The sequence below is a fragment of the Alligator sinensis genome, unplaced genomic scaffold (assembly GCF_000455745.1).
Source record: "Alligator sinensis unplaced genomic scaffold, ASM45574v1 scaffold976_2, whole genome shotgun sequence".
NCBI lineage: Eukaryota > Metazoa > Chordata > Crocodylia > Alligatoridae > Alligator > Alligator sinensis.
Genome location: NW_005842666.1, coordinates 698,934 through 717,107, shown reverse-complemented (window position 1 = coordinate 717,107; position 18,174 = coordinate 698,934). Strand labels below are relative to the sequence as shown.

The 18,174-nt window shown below is 40.4% G+C and overlaps 1 protein-coding gene across 1 annotated transcript in view; it reads right to left on the bottom strand.

Annotated features, from left to right (window-relative positions):
* PPFIA2 (PTPRF interacting protein alpha 2) overlaps positions 1-18,174 on the bottom strand; it is a gene marked incomplete at its 3' end in the record, with an annotated part of 557,753 nt that overhangs the window by 173,791 nt on the left and 365,788 nt on the right. Inside the window, exon 5 of the mRNA XM_025215735.1 lies at positions 13,351-13,425. Within this exon, the coding sequence (XP_025071520.1) occupies positions 13,351-13,425 (75 nt within the window). The remainder of the gene's footprint in view (positions 1-13,350; positions 13,426-18,174) is intronic.

Below are 18,174 nucleotides of genomic sequence, written 5' to 3'. Positions count from 1 at the left end.
GCCAGCTCCACACTGCCACCACTCTGTGCCAATGCTACCTCCAAGAACCAGGGCTGGGGGAGAGGCAAGGCCACTACCTGGAGCCAGCAGTGGCACAGGGTGCTGGCAGAGGGGGACAGAGGGGATAGTGGGGCAAGCTCCCCCCAACTCCTGGGAGGTGGCAGCAGTGACACAGGGTGGTGGGTGGTGGCACTTCATTCCTGTCCCCCGCTCCCCATCATTCTTGACTGGCAATTCGCTAGATGACAGGAGAGACAGATGGGGGGTTAGGGTTAGGTCATGCTGGGGGGGCATGGGGCAGGGGGTGCATGGGGCCAGACATGAACAGGGGGGAGTTGGGGGTGGTGCGCAGCCAGATGCGGACCAGCAGCAGCGCAGGCCAGTAGCTGACAGTGGCAGCTGCCATGTGTAACCTTCCCCTCCCTGCCCCTGCTTGTGGGAGGCAGTGGCATTGTAGGGTGGTGACATATGGCATTCTGTCCCCGCCCGCCCCCCATCATTCTTGACAGGCAATTCACGAGTATACAATAATCACTGTGTATTAAAAACTATTCATGTTTATTAAAAATGAATACAAGCCTTAGCATTATTATTATTATAAACATCAATAAATATTTATATTACTGCAGCACACAAAGGTTGCAATCAGAATTGAGGCCCCATCTTGCAATACAAACATGAAACAGACAGTGTTTGCCCAACAGACTTATAATCTGAACAAGAGAGGCAAAGGTGAGTAACATAGAGATATTATATAAATGTGATATACAAGATAAATAAAAGACTGTGGGGAAGAACTGACACAGATTTTCCAGTAATAATTTGGTTTTCGTTGCTCTTATTAATAGACGTAAGTAGGAAATGCAAAGAGAAGAAGCAGTTTCCTTGACTTCAGCTTCTAACTTTGGTTTCTGATTTTGGCTCTGCAACCATGATTGTTGCTTTGAACTTTGGCACCTGACTTCAGCTCTGCATTTCTGACTTGGGTTTCTGACGTGAATCCCCCAACCTTGATCTTGACTACTGGACCCTGCCTTTACTACACAGGTGACATATCCTAACTATTCATGGCCTGCTTGCTTACACCCATATCCTAACTATAAGTTTATTTGGGGTTAGTAAGCCATCAAGAGAGATGTGATTTTTAAGGATGCCTTTGAAGGGAATAAGATTGTGACTGAATACAGATTATGCTGGTGAATTTTTCAGAGCCTAAGATAGTAGCATGGGAGAAAACAAAGAAGTGACTAGTGATTGATGCATGATAAAAGTATGGACAAGGTAAGATTGAAGAAGCTGATATCATAAGAAATTACTAGGTCACCTAAACTATAAAAAAGTCTCAGAAAGAAAAAAACTTTGCACTTGATCCACTTTGTTTGGATCCACTGGCAAAGTAGATCCAAGCAAAGCATATAGAGAGCGATTCCTTAAATTCTGGTGTGTAATAATGCACATCACACTGTAAAACAATGAACAAATTGGTCCAGATTATTGTTTCCTAGAATGTGAAGTTACTTTGACTGCAAAACAAATGCGAGGAAGATTATGGTATTGACATTAAATTAAAATAATGGTAACTAATTGTTTTTTCAAAATTAAAGAGTTCTGCCTAGAAAATGCTTAGAAGCTATTTATTTAAGGAAACAAACTGGGTCAGCTTTATATTCATTTTGATCAAACTGCTAATCTCTGTGATGAGTTTGTGTTAGAGGAACAGAAGGAAAACCTGGTGGTTTTTATCTGCAGTTATCAACAATACAGAGATAAAGCCAAAGTATTAAAAATGACGATGATTATAATCATGGAGGATCAACATTTCATCAAGACAAATGTTTCAGCCAAACAAAAAAAAAGGGGTGGATTTGAGGTTTGCAAAACACAATTCAAACAGCTAACACTCAGCAGGGGACTACTCAAACAAATATTTTAAACAATTGCTACATGGTTGCACAGCAGGTTTAGGGAAACAGCAGAAATTGTAAAACTAGCAAACAGCAATTTTTCATAGCTTGGATTTCTTTTTGTTTTTCCCAGCTCCACTGGGAAAAAAAATCTGATGATAATAGTTTAAAAGCAACTTACATGGTATATAGGCTCATCAGGACATACAAAGAGTGATAACAGAATATAAAGGGTTGTAATGGAGATTCCCCCTTGCTGCTTTATGAATAGCAACAATGATGCTAAGTAATATGCTCTGCTCTTCATAGATAAATCAGTTACATTATGGATCTTCACTCTTCTTTTGTACAAACACTCTATTAGAATACATATTTTCACAAGTTGCTAAAATTAAATGAAAATACTGGATATTATCTAAAGAGGTAAGAAATATGTGGGCATTGGACCCACACATATATGCTTTAGAAGCTTTGAGAAGAACTTCAATTACAAAGACTATTAATAATTAGTAACTAGAAATATCCTACAGCAGACAGATACATTCACTTTCTATATTTTGGGATACTTCGCCATTAAATATTTGTATTTGCTGTCTGTACAGCATCTAATTTCAAAACACAGAATAATAAATACAAGCATGGGGAAGAGGTAATAGTGTTTACTAATGTCATTGCATATAGAATTCAATTTAAAAATTCTCTCTCTACATAAATGTTCCCCTGAACAAATCTATACAATTGCAAACACAGCTCATACCTATTGTCTCACTAACGTACACAGCCCTATCTATCAAACAATTTCTCCAACAGAATATGCAGAAAGATTTTTTTATTCTTATTTACATTTATAAATAGCTGAGAGGCATTTGACTCAATGAAAAGGTCAGGCAGATTTCAATGTTATCAGTGCACTGATGGCAGTGCAGTCCTAAAGGCCTCAAAATACATCACAAGTGGCTACACACTGAATACAATAAGGATGACAGAACAAAATGTTAGAGTAAAGCCCCTAGCCAGACATTAAAATGATCATGCAATAGGTATCTGAGGAATTTTATGCCCAATCCAAAAATTATGGCATTATGGGCCATGCTGGGCTCCCCATGTGCCAGGCACTAGAAAACTGCTGCATATTTAAACAGGTATGGAGAGCCACAAGTCCTGGTACTAGAATCAAACACATTGGGCTGGAAGCAGTCAGAGGTGCTGTGTCCAGGACTATGGGTGCCACTAGGGATCAGGTGAGGAGCAGCCCTGGGTCTTGGATCTAGGACCAGGGGTACGCCTTTAGGGACTGGGCAGGAAGCAGCCCTGGGTCCTGGACTCAGGACCTGCTGCTGCCTCTGGGGATTAGGCAGGCATCAGCCCTTTTTTCGATTACACTGGAAGTATGCATCTAGAGAGTGGGAAACCCTGTAACTTCCTGCTGGTGTGTGTCTACAACTTTGTTAGAGATTTAACCAGATAGTAACACTGAAGGCAAAGGAAAAAGGCTAATAACTGTAAAGAAAGTATTTAAGTTAATTCAAAATTTAATCTCGGTATTATTTTTAAGAATGTACAATAAACTTTTCAGAAAAATATTCTAGTTTGTCTTCCATCCTCACCATGCATAGAAAGGATGATAAAGGTGGGGAAATATTTATGAGTAAGAGATATTACAGCTTTTTCACAAAAATGTTTATCATTATGGACTTAAAAACAAGACAGACAGCTAGAGTCATCTGGTATGACCTCCTGCATTTTAACTTGAGCCATATATTTGTTTCATTTCAAGTTTGCTTATATGTGTATAATATATATAGTGAAAATTCCAGTAATGAAAAAGTTTTTTCTTCTCAGCAAAATTATTTAATCAAATAATTTTGTTACCAAAATCAATTCTATTTTTTGTTAGGAATTGCATTTTTTTATGATGTGTTAATGTATAGATTTATGCTTTCAGGAGACAAATATAAGATAATGAGCCTTAGAAGTGAATGTGTCATGAAAGTCTCTTACAGCTAACTTTGTATATCAAATGGGTGGAGAGCTTTTTAATCTGGGATGTTTTCACTCAGAGACCAAAGTACTCAGAACAACCAGAGTGCAAAATAGATGGACAGGATTATGCCTTTAAAATAAATCCAAATTAAATATTATGGCATAATCCATAGGTAATAAAATCCCTCCAACAATGCTGTGCAAACAAGATTCTCCTTAGCTGTAGAATTCCTCCATACAACTTTTCTGCCTCTGGATTAACCCTGTAGAGCAGAAGCAAGACATTTAGTACAGGGTTTGGGCCTTCTATGACTAAAATATATTTAACTGCTTTGGGTGAAGCAAAAGACTATACTTTATGGAGCTCCTAGAACAGATGTTGGTGATCCCTCAATTCGTGGATATTCTCTACCATGGTTCACTGATGAGTCTTGAGGTGACTTAAGAGTCCAATCCTTGAGCCACAGATGTGTCCACAGAAGTTGCATGTCTTTCTGCAGGGGAGAGTAGGCTGCAGACTGGGATTCCTCTCCTTTTCCTTCCTCTGCTCTCTCTTGAGGGCAAGATGCTTTACGTCAAAATGGGCTGCTGCTTGGTTGAGGTTGAGGCACTACTGGAGTCAGTTAGCAGCCACCTCTTCCCAGATCTTGATCTCAACATCTGTTTTCTTGAGGTAGGCCTTCAATATGTCCTTGAAATATTTCCTCTGGCCACTGTGAGGTCTCAGGCTATAACTAAGGTGGAAGTAGAGCACTTGATTTTGGAATTGAGAGTCAAGCATCTGCACACACTGTCTGGCCAAGTGAAGTTGGTGCTTGAGGACCAGCAACCCAATGCTGGTAATGTTGACTTCAGCCAGGATACTGGCATTTATGTGGCAATCTTCCCATTTGATGTGGAGGATTTTCCAGAGGCACTATTGGTGATACTTCCCCATGCTCATAAGATGATGATGGTAGGTCACCCACATTTCATAACTGTAGAGGAGAGTGTAGATGATGACTGAATCACCAGAATCTTCAGCAGACCTGGATAATGGTGTCTTTTCAGAGACTGTGATCAATAAAGACACACAAAACAGAGTTGAGGTGATGTTGCAACCTTGCTTGACCCCAGTCTGGATGACAAATTGATCTGTCTTTGATCTGCTACAAATAATAGTTGCCATCATATAGTCGTGGAGAAGCTTCAGGACTTTGATGTACTTTTCAGGACATCCAAATCTGTCCAGCACTTTCCACAAGGCTTCACGATTGATGAAATCAAAGGTCTTAGTTAAGTCAATGAAGGCCATATACCATGTTCCTGGCACTTCTTGGATCTGGTGGGCAACAAATGTCAATTGCCTCATGGGATAGTCTAAAACCACATTGTGATTCTGGCAGGACTTCCTCAGCAATAGGTAGAAAATAATTCAGGAGGAGGCAGACAAGGATTTTCCCTGCTGTAGAAAGGAGGGCAATACCTCAATAGTTTCCACACACATGAGATATTGTGAATCTAGTCATGGTACTGGCATTCCTCAGGTCCCCAGGGATCTCTTTGTTGTTCCAAATTCAAAGAATAAATCTGTGGAGTCTCAGTACCAGTTCCTTGCTGCCAGCCTTGTAGATTTCAGCAGGTATGCCATCCAGTCCAGTAGCCTTGTTGTTCTTGGTTTCCTTGATGGCATACCAGACTTCATCTAGGATAGGAGAATTGGTGAGGGATCGCCTTTCAGTGTGTTGGGGGATGGATTCAATGGTGGTATCTGTCACAGTCAACTCATGGGTCAAGAACACCTCAAAGTGCTCATTCCATCTAGCTTGGATAGCTGCATTGTCTTGGAGGATATAAAGAATCATAAATTCCAACATCAACCTTTTCTCTGAGATCTCTGAAGTTAAATACCCAAAAAGCTGGTGGCTGGTTTCAAGAATGCCATATAATTGTTAACATAAGACAAAGAATGCATCAGCATATAAGCTAGCCACTAACTGGGATATGCACAGAATGTCTTGCTACAAGAATCGCTATTAAACAGAACAGTCAGAGATGTATATCTAAACCAGAGGTATCAAACATATTGCCTGCGGGTTGGATCTGGCCCACAGAGCCTTTCTATCCAGCCTGCCAGGCATGGAAAGATGGGTGGCATGGCTTACCATAGAATCCAGAATCCTTTGTTCCTGCTGGACATGGCCACTGGTGGCGAGCTTTGTTGCTTGCTGAGCCCCTTGTGCTGCCAGACCCATTGCCACCATCACCACCTAATGTCTCACTGCTGATGTGGTGGCCACTCAAACCCTGGCCTGGATCTGGCCTGCAAGGAGCCCCATGGCCTGGATCCTGTCCAGGCCTCAGGTGCATTTCACAAACCTGTTCTATTCTAACCCCTGTGGATACCAGGGGACCGACCACTCTGAATGTACCCTTATTATGTACTCAATCAGGTGATTGCCAGTCCCAATCTGGATGGCCCTGGGTCATGAACCAGACCTGGGGCTGTCTGGGCAGGGGCTGACATTCAGCTGCAGGGCTGTGATACTAATATTTCAACTTGTTGGTACAGCAGGAGCTGAAGATCATAATCCTGGGCTTTCCCTGTACTGGCAAGTAGAGAGCCAGCAATTGGGATCTGATCCCTGACCTCAAAAAATTTAGGTCCTGCACTGTGCACTTGTGGCATGGCAAGATGCACAACTGTTAGGATCATGTCATTATGTGAATGTGTTCAGAGCCTCAGGAACAGGGCCTTATACTACCTCTAAGGTACAGCAGGGATAGGGACTTCAAGCTAATGATGTCTAATCAGAAATTCAACCTCTGCTGATGGAGATGATGCCACAGTGGCATTAGCTTCTTGGGAAGTGGTTTGGAGTAAATATAAACCTATCCTCTATATGTATATGTGTTCTACAGACTGTTTTTAGTGCTCTTGAAACACAAGCTTTCTGATTCTGATATAAAATAATGAAATGTGTATATTTCGTGTATGCTGTTCTTTTCATTTGAACCCAGAAAATGGAAGAGCTGATGCCTGAACTGGAATAAATGGTCTTGGAAACTGACATATAACTTACTACTGTATGCATCTCAAAATTATACGAAAGTTTTAAACGCATGGAAGGCTTGTTGTGGAACACAGCTAGGAAAGGAGGGAAGAAATTGGATTCAGATACTTCAAATAAACACCAGAAGCAAAACCAAAGTTGCTTCCAATATACTAAGTCAGTGTTGAAGACACAAAAAGTTGTGTTGAAGACACAAAATTTGGGGGGAGGCACAAAGTTCAGGGTTGTTTCTAGCTGGAAGCGTTTTTTTGGAAATTAATATGGTTCAGAGATCAAGTGAACTCTGATTTGATGGAAGTCACAATAGCTGTCATTTACAATGAGTATTAGGTCAGGACTGGGTTTAAGATTCATCTTTGAAACTGTATCATATGTCTAGGTACTGTGTATCCATGTTCTACAGAGGTTTCTGGAATTTTTCAAGTGTGCTCCACAACCTAAGTAAATTCTGGTAAGTTTCTAACAGAGTGATCAACTGGTAAACATCCACAGCTTAATACCATTTTTTCTGAGATAAATGTAGCTTCATTACACATCTTATTCTCTATGCTGGATTCAGATGTAATTTAATCCTTTTTTTAATGAGGACTTAAATTCCCAAGACTAGCAACAGGGCACAGAAAACTGGGGATTTAGAGGGCTGGTTGCTTTTCCAGCAGCCTTAATGATACAGCCCATTCCAAAAAGAACTGAGCAAGAGAATCTGAGGTTCCACTCTTGCAAAACAAGGAGCAAGTCTCACTCAGACAAATGATCTGAGATCATTGCAGTCAGGAACTGGCTAGAATTTGAACAAGTTCCGCATCTAAATTAAAAAAAACCCATGAAATTTGCACATATAACATTCTTAGGCAAATATTAATGTACTGCAGAACCTTGGGGTTGTGTACGCCACTTGCTGTGTGCTTACAGGGTAGCAGCAGAAATCAGTTGCTAATTACTAACATCTGCGAAAGAGCTCTTTACACACAGCATGGGACCTGTAGAAGCAGCTGAAGTGTGGCTCATGGGAGGGCAACAACAAAGCAGCACCCAAGTGGTAAGCAGCTGTATATCTATGTGAATTTTTACAGTACTTTTTTTTCCTGGTATGATTCAAACTCTGCTGCCAACTATCATAAAAAAGCTACTATATGGCACAGTGACAATAGAAGCCACTGAAGAAGTGAACATTTGCCAGTTGTGACCACATATATCTCCTTGTATAAAACTAAATGGGAAAAATCTGGTCAGCCACCTGGCTGTTAGGATGAATAAAGCCTACCTAAGTTTATACTCACTGAATAGCTGCTGCATACCTACTCAAACAGTGCTGAAATAGGACTTCATTGGTCTTTGGACGCAACAGCAAATGGCAGTTTCAGATGCGATACCACTTTGTTGTAATTGTTGGCAAAAAGCTAACATTTAATGATCACTACTGTATTGAAGGGAACTGCTTTGCTAGAGCCTATGTGAGACCTCTCTGTTAACTTTACAACAGATAAATGTAGCTGAATTCGAGTGTAAAATATCCCAGTAAGAATATTGCTTTGGGTGTGTGTGTGTTATTTAACAGTGTAAAAATGCTGCCCCTCAGTAATCTGGACCACCGCATTGTTTCTATCTCACAAAAAAGAATAAAACCCCATATGTTGGTCTTAGAGTGTGATTTTGTATGGTGCCAAGTGAACACACCCTGATTTCAACAGAAACTGAGCGTGCTCAACACCTATAAAATCTATTCAGATATTCATATGATTGAGCTCCTGAAGTGTAATTTTAAATGTTTCCAGGAAATAATTTAACAAACAGGGAAGATGAAACTTAAGTACCAAAGCTATCAGCATGGAATTTCTAAAGAGAAAGTCAAATGGAGGACAATAGTAAGACTACACAGCGCAAATTACTATCATTATACTTGAGTTTGGTGAACTTTACCCTATACATTTTTGTTAAACTATATAGGGTAAACAGTACAGTGCCTCCTTATCTAATTTGATATGCCTTTTTAATTTTTCTTGATAAAGAAAGGAATCAAAGCTGTTCCTTTAACTGAACCACATTTTATAATATATAACATTGGCATAATTTCTGTAGTGTGCAGGTCTGAAGATATGGCAATGAACTTACCATTTTGTTCTTTTTAGAACCTGCTAACTCTAAGATAGAACACCAATGTACCAATTTGTGGATATTCTTCGTTTTGAAAAGTTCAGCTGAAGCAGAGTTAGAATTTGGTAGTCATACCCAGTTAGACTACTCTGTGTGAAATTTCATTAAGTTAGGAAATACAAGGATTTTAGAGTAAAAAAAATCCGATTCAACAGGAGAGACTCTTTTCTGGATCAATGTAGCAGCAGAGTGGTGACATAAAAGAGTGTTAAAACACTTGTGTTCCCACAACATTTTGTGTAACAGTACAAGCATCAGATCTGGTCAAATTGCAATTTGGGGAATTACATTTTGTCTATCTTGATTCCCTCTGCAATTTCAGCTGAATAAGTGTTATTAACTTAATTGAAAGTGTTTCATAAGTTTCCAGATATTTTTTTCCTGAATTGAGAATGCAATGTCAATTTTTAATATTTGCAAGTATGCTAGTTATTCAGAAAGCATGCAACATAGTCCATTTAGGAGAACAAGCTCATATTTACATTTTCATAGTATAAGTCTTTGGGTATACATTGCTTGGGTATCTAGCTTGCTTGCTGCCTAAACTCTGAATTTCTTGTGTTCTGTATATCTTTATGGGTACAATAATTCTTAATGGGTACAATATTTCTTGCAGGCAACTAGAGGTAAGACAGGTAACACTTGCAGAGAAAGAGATGCTAATTTAATAAACAGATTCCTACTGTTTCCTAGATCTGGATCTGCTGCGTTCCCTACTGATACAACCGTTTAATCAGGGGACCAACATACTATCATCATTTTAGGTTTATACAGTAGTCCTGCACATGAGGTGTGCTGTTACAATGAAAAGAACAGAGATATGAAAGAAAATAATTTGTATTATCAAGGGAGGAGCACTGCTGCTTAGTAATGACAGCTTTTTAGAAGAACAGACACTGAGTGACAGTAATACAGAAATAACTGAAAAGCCTGTACTCAACTGCTTTGGAAACTTGCTCCATTTCTTTTCATGCACAGTACAACCAATTTACAAAGCCGTTCAAATAAACAGACTGTACATTCACTGGGGATTCTGGTGTTAAACCAGCCCCTATATTTTGTTGTTGTCTAATCCATTTTGTCTGTTTTAATTAAATAATTGTGAACATTATCTGAACTCCTCTTCAAAATGTACTGATGGTTCAGACTTAATCTGCCAATTCCCTTCTGCATCTCTCTCTGCCAAGCTCTTTTTTATGATTATTTAATTGCATTCTCAGATTTTAGCTATAATACCTCTCAGGAAATTGAGATATCAACATACATGTTGTGCAAATGAACTTATCACTTTCCAGCTCTCTTGAGTAATGTCCTAACTAAATGTTTTCAGCGCTATTAACACAATAAGTCTGTATAATGTTTCTAAGGATGCTGGATCAGAAAGGTTCTTAAAATTTCCAGCTCATTTTAAAGTGCATATACACTATCCCAAAATCTCTCTCTGGCCCTAGAAGTCTCCCTCTTCCAAGGAAAGGGTTTACAGAACCGCCTATAAAATACATCACTTCCTGCTTATTGGTCAGGGCATTACCAAAGTATCAATAGCAACAATTGCCAAAACAACTTTGAAGAGCTGTTCTTATAGAAATATTATAAAGTACATATCTGGCAACATTGACAAAGAACTGTTATTTTAAACTAGAGGGTTTCATTTAATTTCATTGGGGTCCCTTGGAAGTCCCCTTGTAATTTTACAGTTTGTATTTAGAGTTAGACTATATAACAACACAGGGGTATGTCAGACTGATTTCTTTGTGATGGTCTCAAGTTTCTGCAGAATATAAGCTTTCAGTTTAAAAAACAAAAACAAACAAAAAAACCCAACTAGCCTTCATAGTTGTGAAAATACCAATCTAAATATATGGTAAAATCAAGACTGTGTGAGGTTTTTGGACAGAATGAATGAAATATATCTAAGGTTCAATTGTGGTCTTCTCTACTTAAAGATATAGAAGTCTCCAAACACAGCATAACTGTTATGTCCCTCTACAGCAGAGAACATGCCAGGTAGGGGACTCTGCAATGGAGAAACTTGATGATACAGTGGGACAATGTAGTAAAGCAACCAAAGATACTTATTTTTGCATTCACAAACATAAAACCTTTTTCTAAGAGGCACAAATGGACACTCGCTGCAACTCCCAGCTGTATAGTAAGGGAAGTAACAACACTGCATTGTTGGATAGGATCACAGGAAAGTATGGCTAGAAGAGACCTCATCAGATCATCTAGTCCAGCTTCATACTCAAGGCAGGATCATTCCTGCCAAAACCTGTCCAGCCACGTGTCTGTTCAGGCTGTACTTGAAAATTTCCAGGATTGGAGATTCTACAACTTTCTTAGGTCACCTGTTCCAATGTTGGACCATCCTCATAGTCAGAAAGTTCCTCCTAATTGCCAACATAAATTCCCTCTGCTGCAAGTTGCTCCTAGTCCTGTCCTTTATAGCAACAGAGAGAAGCCCATTTTCATCTTCTCTATAATCACCCTACAAATCATAGGAAACAAGAACTGTTTGACAAGAATCGTTGGCAACAAGAACACACAGCTGGCTTATATTCAGGCTCTAGTCAATCGTAACCCCTAGGTTCTTCTCTGCACTACTGTTACCTAGTCATTCATTCCCCAGTCTGTATTTATGCATGCATTTTTTCTGTTTCAAGTGCAGGACTTGGTACCTATCCTGCTTGAATTTCATTTGGTTGATTCTGGATCATTTCTCCCATTTATCCAGGTCATTCTCACTCTTAGCCCTATTCTCCTAAACATCTACAACATCACCCAACTTGATGTCATGCACATATTTTCTAAGCATACACTCAATTCCATCATGCAAATCATTAATTAAAATGTTAAGTGATACCAGACTCAGGAGAGAGCCCTGGGGAAGCCCACCTGATACCTCCTCTTGACTAGACATTGAACCATTTATGAATACTTGCTGATAAGGGAAGATGATACCTGGTTTCTTTTTTGCCCCACTTCTGTCTTCCACAATCATTTTTAGGTCCCGTGTGATCATGTACTTGGGCTTTGAGAAGGAAATTTGGTAATTAGACCTAAAAAAGGGAGTAACAGGCCTCCATCTCAATAATATTGCAAAATGTTCATTTAACTACTTCATTAGTAATAATTTTAGCAGTTAAGTGGAAGCAGTAGGCAGTTTAGCTGTCGATTGCCAATGTTATGTAATAACTTCCTCCCTTCAAATCATGAGAGCACAATCTTTTGCTAAAAATGGTTGCATACAATCTACCACCACTCCCTACCCTAATTCATTGCCATCAAAAGGAAAGAAACAAATCTAAATTTCTAGGTCAGCAGAAATCTAAATTTCTAGGTCACAATGTTCAGATTAGTGTTAGTGTTTCTCAAACTGGGGTATACAAGGAACTTCACGAGAGTGCATGAAAGGAAGGAGTGGAAAAACAGAACAAGTGAAAAGAGAAATATAAACGAAAGAAAAGAAAAAGAAAAAAAGGTGAAGAACAAATCTGCAACCTCTCTTAGGTTCTTGGAGATGTTGCCTTCTTGCTGTAATGGTATAAAGTGTTACAATTTTTTTATTATCCATAACACAAAATGTTAATGGGATGCAGAGCTATAACAAACTTAAAAAGGAGTATGTGGCCAAAATTCTATTGGAAAACCACAGCTTTATAACAGAATTTTAAAATGTGTCAGTATTAAGTGAACTGTATTACCAATCCATAAATGATGAACATGTATTATCTCAAGTACAGTCCTTAACTGTACTGTATCTGTCTAGCCTGCAATCTCCCGTAGACTTTTAAAACATATTTATTAATACACAGACAGAAAACACACTGTTAGTTGTCTTACATTTTTCTGTGTCCCAGAATTTAACCTATAATGTTATATTTACTGTTGAATGTACAGTAATGCTTATAGTGATATCTGACACAAACTCCAACTAAGCCATTTTGCTATGATATTGCTTATTGTGTCAGGCACATATCTATAACCTTGCTGATTTTCCATGTCTAGGACAAAAAAGACCTGTCTGGGACCTGTCACTAGCCCATGTTTTTGGTTTGCTCACAATGACAAATCTGAATAAATCAGGAATCAGAAGATTCTATTAATCTGACAACCATTTTCAATAGGCCATGTTCAGTGGTGTATACAGAATGTAATTTATCTTTTTGTGACAGTTTCAATAAAAGTAATGGGAAACACAAGGGATAATGTTAGAGAAATTGCACCTCAAAAGGGGAGAAAGTGTTTTATGTTACCTCCTGGTTAGCGGCAGCTAGTTCTTCTTCCAGTGCAGAGACTCTTTCTAAAGAAACCCTCAGTCGTTCCCTTACCTAGAAGAAAAACCAAAACATGTGCAGTAACGTGATTTCTATCAGTCTTTAAAGTTTAAATAATCTACCATAAGCACTACAGTTCAATCTGTAGGTGTGTGTGTATTGTGTCTGGAACATTCCTGAAACAGAGACATTAACTGCTTTTTATACCTGCCTGCAAGTGAAAACCAACAAGTAGGAGCATGAGGCTCCATCTTGAAATCCCCAGACAGCTACTCCGCACTTTGCTTTTAAGTCTATGAAATGTTCAGCTAATGTGAGCCTGCTAAAAGCACAAAAGAAACTAAACATAAAATTTTATTTGGCTGTTTAATAGGACAGTTGACAAGACAAGTAAGGAAAAGAACTACTGAAAAACATTCACCCAATGGATGTAACTGTAATTTTAATTTAATTTAGAACATTAAGAAGTCACTTACAACACTGTTAGGAATGAACACGCTGCTCATGTGTTTTACTTGTACATGTAACGCATGTATTTTATTTTGGCTTAGAAAAACATTAAGAACTAAAGAGAATTGGCATGCACAAAATGGAATGCTGTGTTTGTTTTTAATATATAAGCATTTCCTTTATAAAAGTAGCCCTATCCTATTCTCTGGCATCTCCTAATACGTTCCAGGACCCACATCACAAAAGGGCTGCAATGTAAGCAAGAAAAGCAATGCCTTTCATTTAATACAGCCAAAGGCATGTTAACTGCTCTTTATTTGGATACATACTTTATATTATATATAATAAACAAGTTAATGGCTGATTAATTCATAAATATAGAAGTTTTTTTTTTGATGCATTACTGTTCCCCCCGATGAAAATGGAATTTTATAATTGTTGCATACATATCACAATTTGCAAAAAAATGTTAGCTAGCATTTAGAACTATTTAACACATTATTTAAAATACTTATTAGAAAATCCATGTTGCATGTTTGAACCTATTTGATCTTGCTCTTACTCAAATGAAATGATTAAAAGAAACCTATTTAGTCAGTTAATGCACTAGTGAAAGTGGTTCAATATTAACTAAGCAGGTAAAACAAAACCTTGTAATAATTTACTACTTTGGGTTAGGTTAAATTAATTAAAATAGATTTATTGTAATGCATTTCAGTTGCCAAACAGAAAAACCTAATTCAGCTTAATTTTAATTCTACTTCCTTCCTCCTCCCCTCGGACCTATCTTTTTCTTGGAACCTCAGCAGCACATCCCCAACTCTTCCTCTCATCTGCTTCTTGCTGCTGTCCTGGGACTTGATTTTTCTGCCCAGATGTCACAAACAAGGTAAGTTTCATGGCAGGATCTAATCTGGAGTTCTCATATAGAGTTCTGCCCATGTGCCTAGTCCTGTAAAATCATGGGGATGGAGAAACATTTTGTATCAACACAGGAACTACTTCAGTAGGTGCCAAAATCCGGAGACTTGCAATCAATTAATAGAAGTTGGAAACAATTTCTTCCTCCTGTATTTCTAGATCAGGGGTGCTCAAACCTTGGCCTGTGAGCCAGATCCAGCTCATAGGGACATATCGTCTGGCCCACAGGGATCCCCACTATGGCTGCATCCAGACATGCATGTTCCCCAGGGAACATCTAGTGGCAGTGCACCTTGTGCCACTGCTAGTTGTCCCTAGGGGATGCCTGTGCCACACTGCTCTGGTGAACAGCAAGTTACCCCAGGTGGGGTAGGGGAGGCTCTGGCCAGCACTGGGCTGGTCCCACCAGCAGCCTTACCTGGGGTCCTCCCGAGGCTGCAGCAACAGCAATCCTGCCGTGCTGAGCCTGGCCGGCAGCAGAGTATGGCTCCAGCTGGCCAGACTCGGGCTTTGGGTGGCGCACACTGCCGCCGTGTGTGCCACTCCACTTTTTGCAGCACAGAGAACAACTGAATTGTCAGTATGTGGCACTGCAGACATGTCCTATGGGACACTATGGGTCCAAAATTTGGCAGTGAGAGAACAGTTGCAGCATTATCACTGCTCTCCTGCTGCCAAATTTCTAGACCCATAGAAAACTCTGCAGGCAGGATGGTCTGGCCCTGCATGCTAGATCAGGCACCACAGTGCAGGATCTGTGTGTGCAGGGCCTGATCCAGGTTGAGCAGTCCTGGTCTAAACAAGACTCTGCTTTCCTTCTACTGATCCAAGTTGAGGATCTGCCACCCAATCTCCTGCATGTCTCACCTCCATCATTTTCCTTTACCACCCTTGTCCCTAAGGTCTCCTAAATCTACTTCCTTCTTCCCCTTTCTACCCTTCACATTCTCTCTGCCACCCATCACAGTCCAATCTATATTCTAATGGCACGCTGTCTAGGCTCCTGAACCTCAGAAATGCAGTCCATTTTGTTTCCAGGTATGGATTCACTGAAAAGACCAGGAAGGGGCACCCTCACTTTCACATGCATATTGCCTACATGGAAATATTGGCTATTATGCTGACATCAGCCCTGTTGGCAGTAATGGAAGATGGCAGCCATTTTGATTAAGGGGAAATTCAAGAGATAGCAGCTTTACGACCTGTTATTATGAGATCTAGAAGAACACCCCAGAATTGTGAGAGCCACGATAAAATTGTTAACGCTGGCAACTGTGGGATATGTTGTCACAAGACTTCCTGACATGACAACTTACATAAACAAAGTGCAAACCCACTGACTAGCACATATGTTTTCCAGGTGTAAGCACCTGCTCATATCCTTAAAATATTATAGTATGTGCCTATGGACTTTGAATAGTATTGGAGAGAATCACATATTACGACTGGAATCTGAATGTTTATCCTTTAGCTCTGAGGAAAGCAAGAGTGAAGACTGAATCCTGATCCTTTTTATAGAGAACTATTGAACACTGAAAAGCCGGAAGGCCACATGCACTGCTCCATATCAGGCTGACAATCTCAGGTACAGCAGGCCCTGTTTTTAAAGGGTAAACGAGAGGAGCTGTGCCTGTTCCATGACTTACGGGAGCACTGCCACTTTATTTCTTGCTGAGCCACTTTATTTCTATAAAGTTCTTCACTGTAGATCTATTGGCAGAAATAAAATAGAAAGTGATTTGACTGAAAGTGGTTTCATTCCTTTTCCTTTCAAAATAAATTAACAAATTCTTCCCCTGTGAGCATGTATCTTTCTTTATTCTGACTCACTCCACAATCTTCAGCTGTTGGCCGCTATCTGTTCTTCCAATCTGACCTCAATTATATCATCTGAGGACAGTTCTGCTTCAGCCCTATATTTCATTATTTCCTCAGCCGATTGTTGAACTAACACACTCATGACCCCACAGTTACAACATTATAACAATCTCCTAATACTGGATTGCCATATACAGTAGCCAATTAGGGCAGGTACAGTTTTTAACTTCACCAGGAAGGGGAGAGAAAACCTGAAAGCATCACTTAGACGCCTTGAACTTTGGGAGATTTTTCCTTTTAAGATATAAACTTGTCTTTGCTGTATTTATGCTATCCCATGATTCTGAACTATCTACCTTATAAAATCTGTTATCTCCAGATCGCCTCTATATAAATGGGATAGATGTTCAACTTACTAAATGCTGTTTCTCAATTTAGTTTTAATTTTTCTCAGTCAATCTTACACTGATGTCAATGGTGTGTTGAGTAAGGTGAACGCTCTATAGAAACCTGAAAATAAGCTTTTTTGTGAGCTATAGTTAGTTAAACAAATGTAATACTACATATCTTTCACTGAGCCATATAAATTAGGGCTATGCGAAACAGCTATGTTTCATTCTGGATTCGGTGTTTTGGAGGGACAGTGATTAGTTTTGGCATTTTGGATCACTGTCCCGTTTCGATTCGGTCAGATCTGTTTTGCAGTTTCAACGCTGTTTTGGTGTTTCGGCCATAGGCCATAAATGAGGAATCACTAAAATGCCTATAATATTGCCATTTCTTGCCTGATTCGGATGTAAGAATGGTAGCCCCTTCTCAGAGCATGAAGCCTGCCAAGGTTCAAGGAGATAGGTGCAGGAGTTTCTGTGAAACGGTACCTCAAACTGTTCAAAACAAAAGTAGTATCATTTGCCCACACACAGCTCTGGGGGCTGTGTCCCCGAGGAGGAGTCTGGCACAGCCCCGCAGCCCTCTCAGGGGGTGCGTGCCCCTGGATTTGCATGCCGGATGACAGCTGGCTGCTGCTGCCGGCTGGTGCCAGCACCACCATGGATTCTTCTCTGCACTCGATGCAGGCTACGCCAGGTAGACTTGGGGCAGCTGCTGCACGGGTGCCAGGCAGGGCGGGGGGGGGACAATCCTCACTGTTCCCTGCTGCACTGGGGGCTCTGCCACAAGTGCCCAGAGGCCCCAATCACCGTTGCTGCAGCCAGACAAAAAAGCCCCCTGCACTCATCGGCTGCAGGAGTGGCAAATAGGACCTCTAGGCGCTCGTGGCAGAGCCCCCCCATGCAGTGTGGGGTAGCAGGGGTCACCCCCCCTGCCTGGCACCCACGTGAGTGCAGTGTGGCTTAGCAGGGTGCTGCACGTTGTCCAGGTGCTATTGTGGATCCACCTGTCAGCTATAGCTCCTGGTTCGATTCCCCAGCTCTCTGATCATTCCCCCAGGTCTTCCTGGGGGGTGTGGGCCTGTGGATCTGTGTGCTGGGTATTAGCAGACTGCCATTGCAGTCTGGGACCAGCGGCAACACTGTAGTCTTCCGGGTGCTCAGCGCAGGCTCTGCTAAGCAGCTGCCACTGGCTCCAGCCCGCAGCGGCAGGCCGCCTCACCCC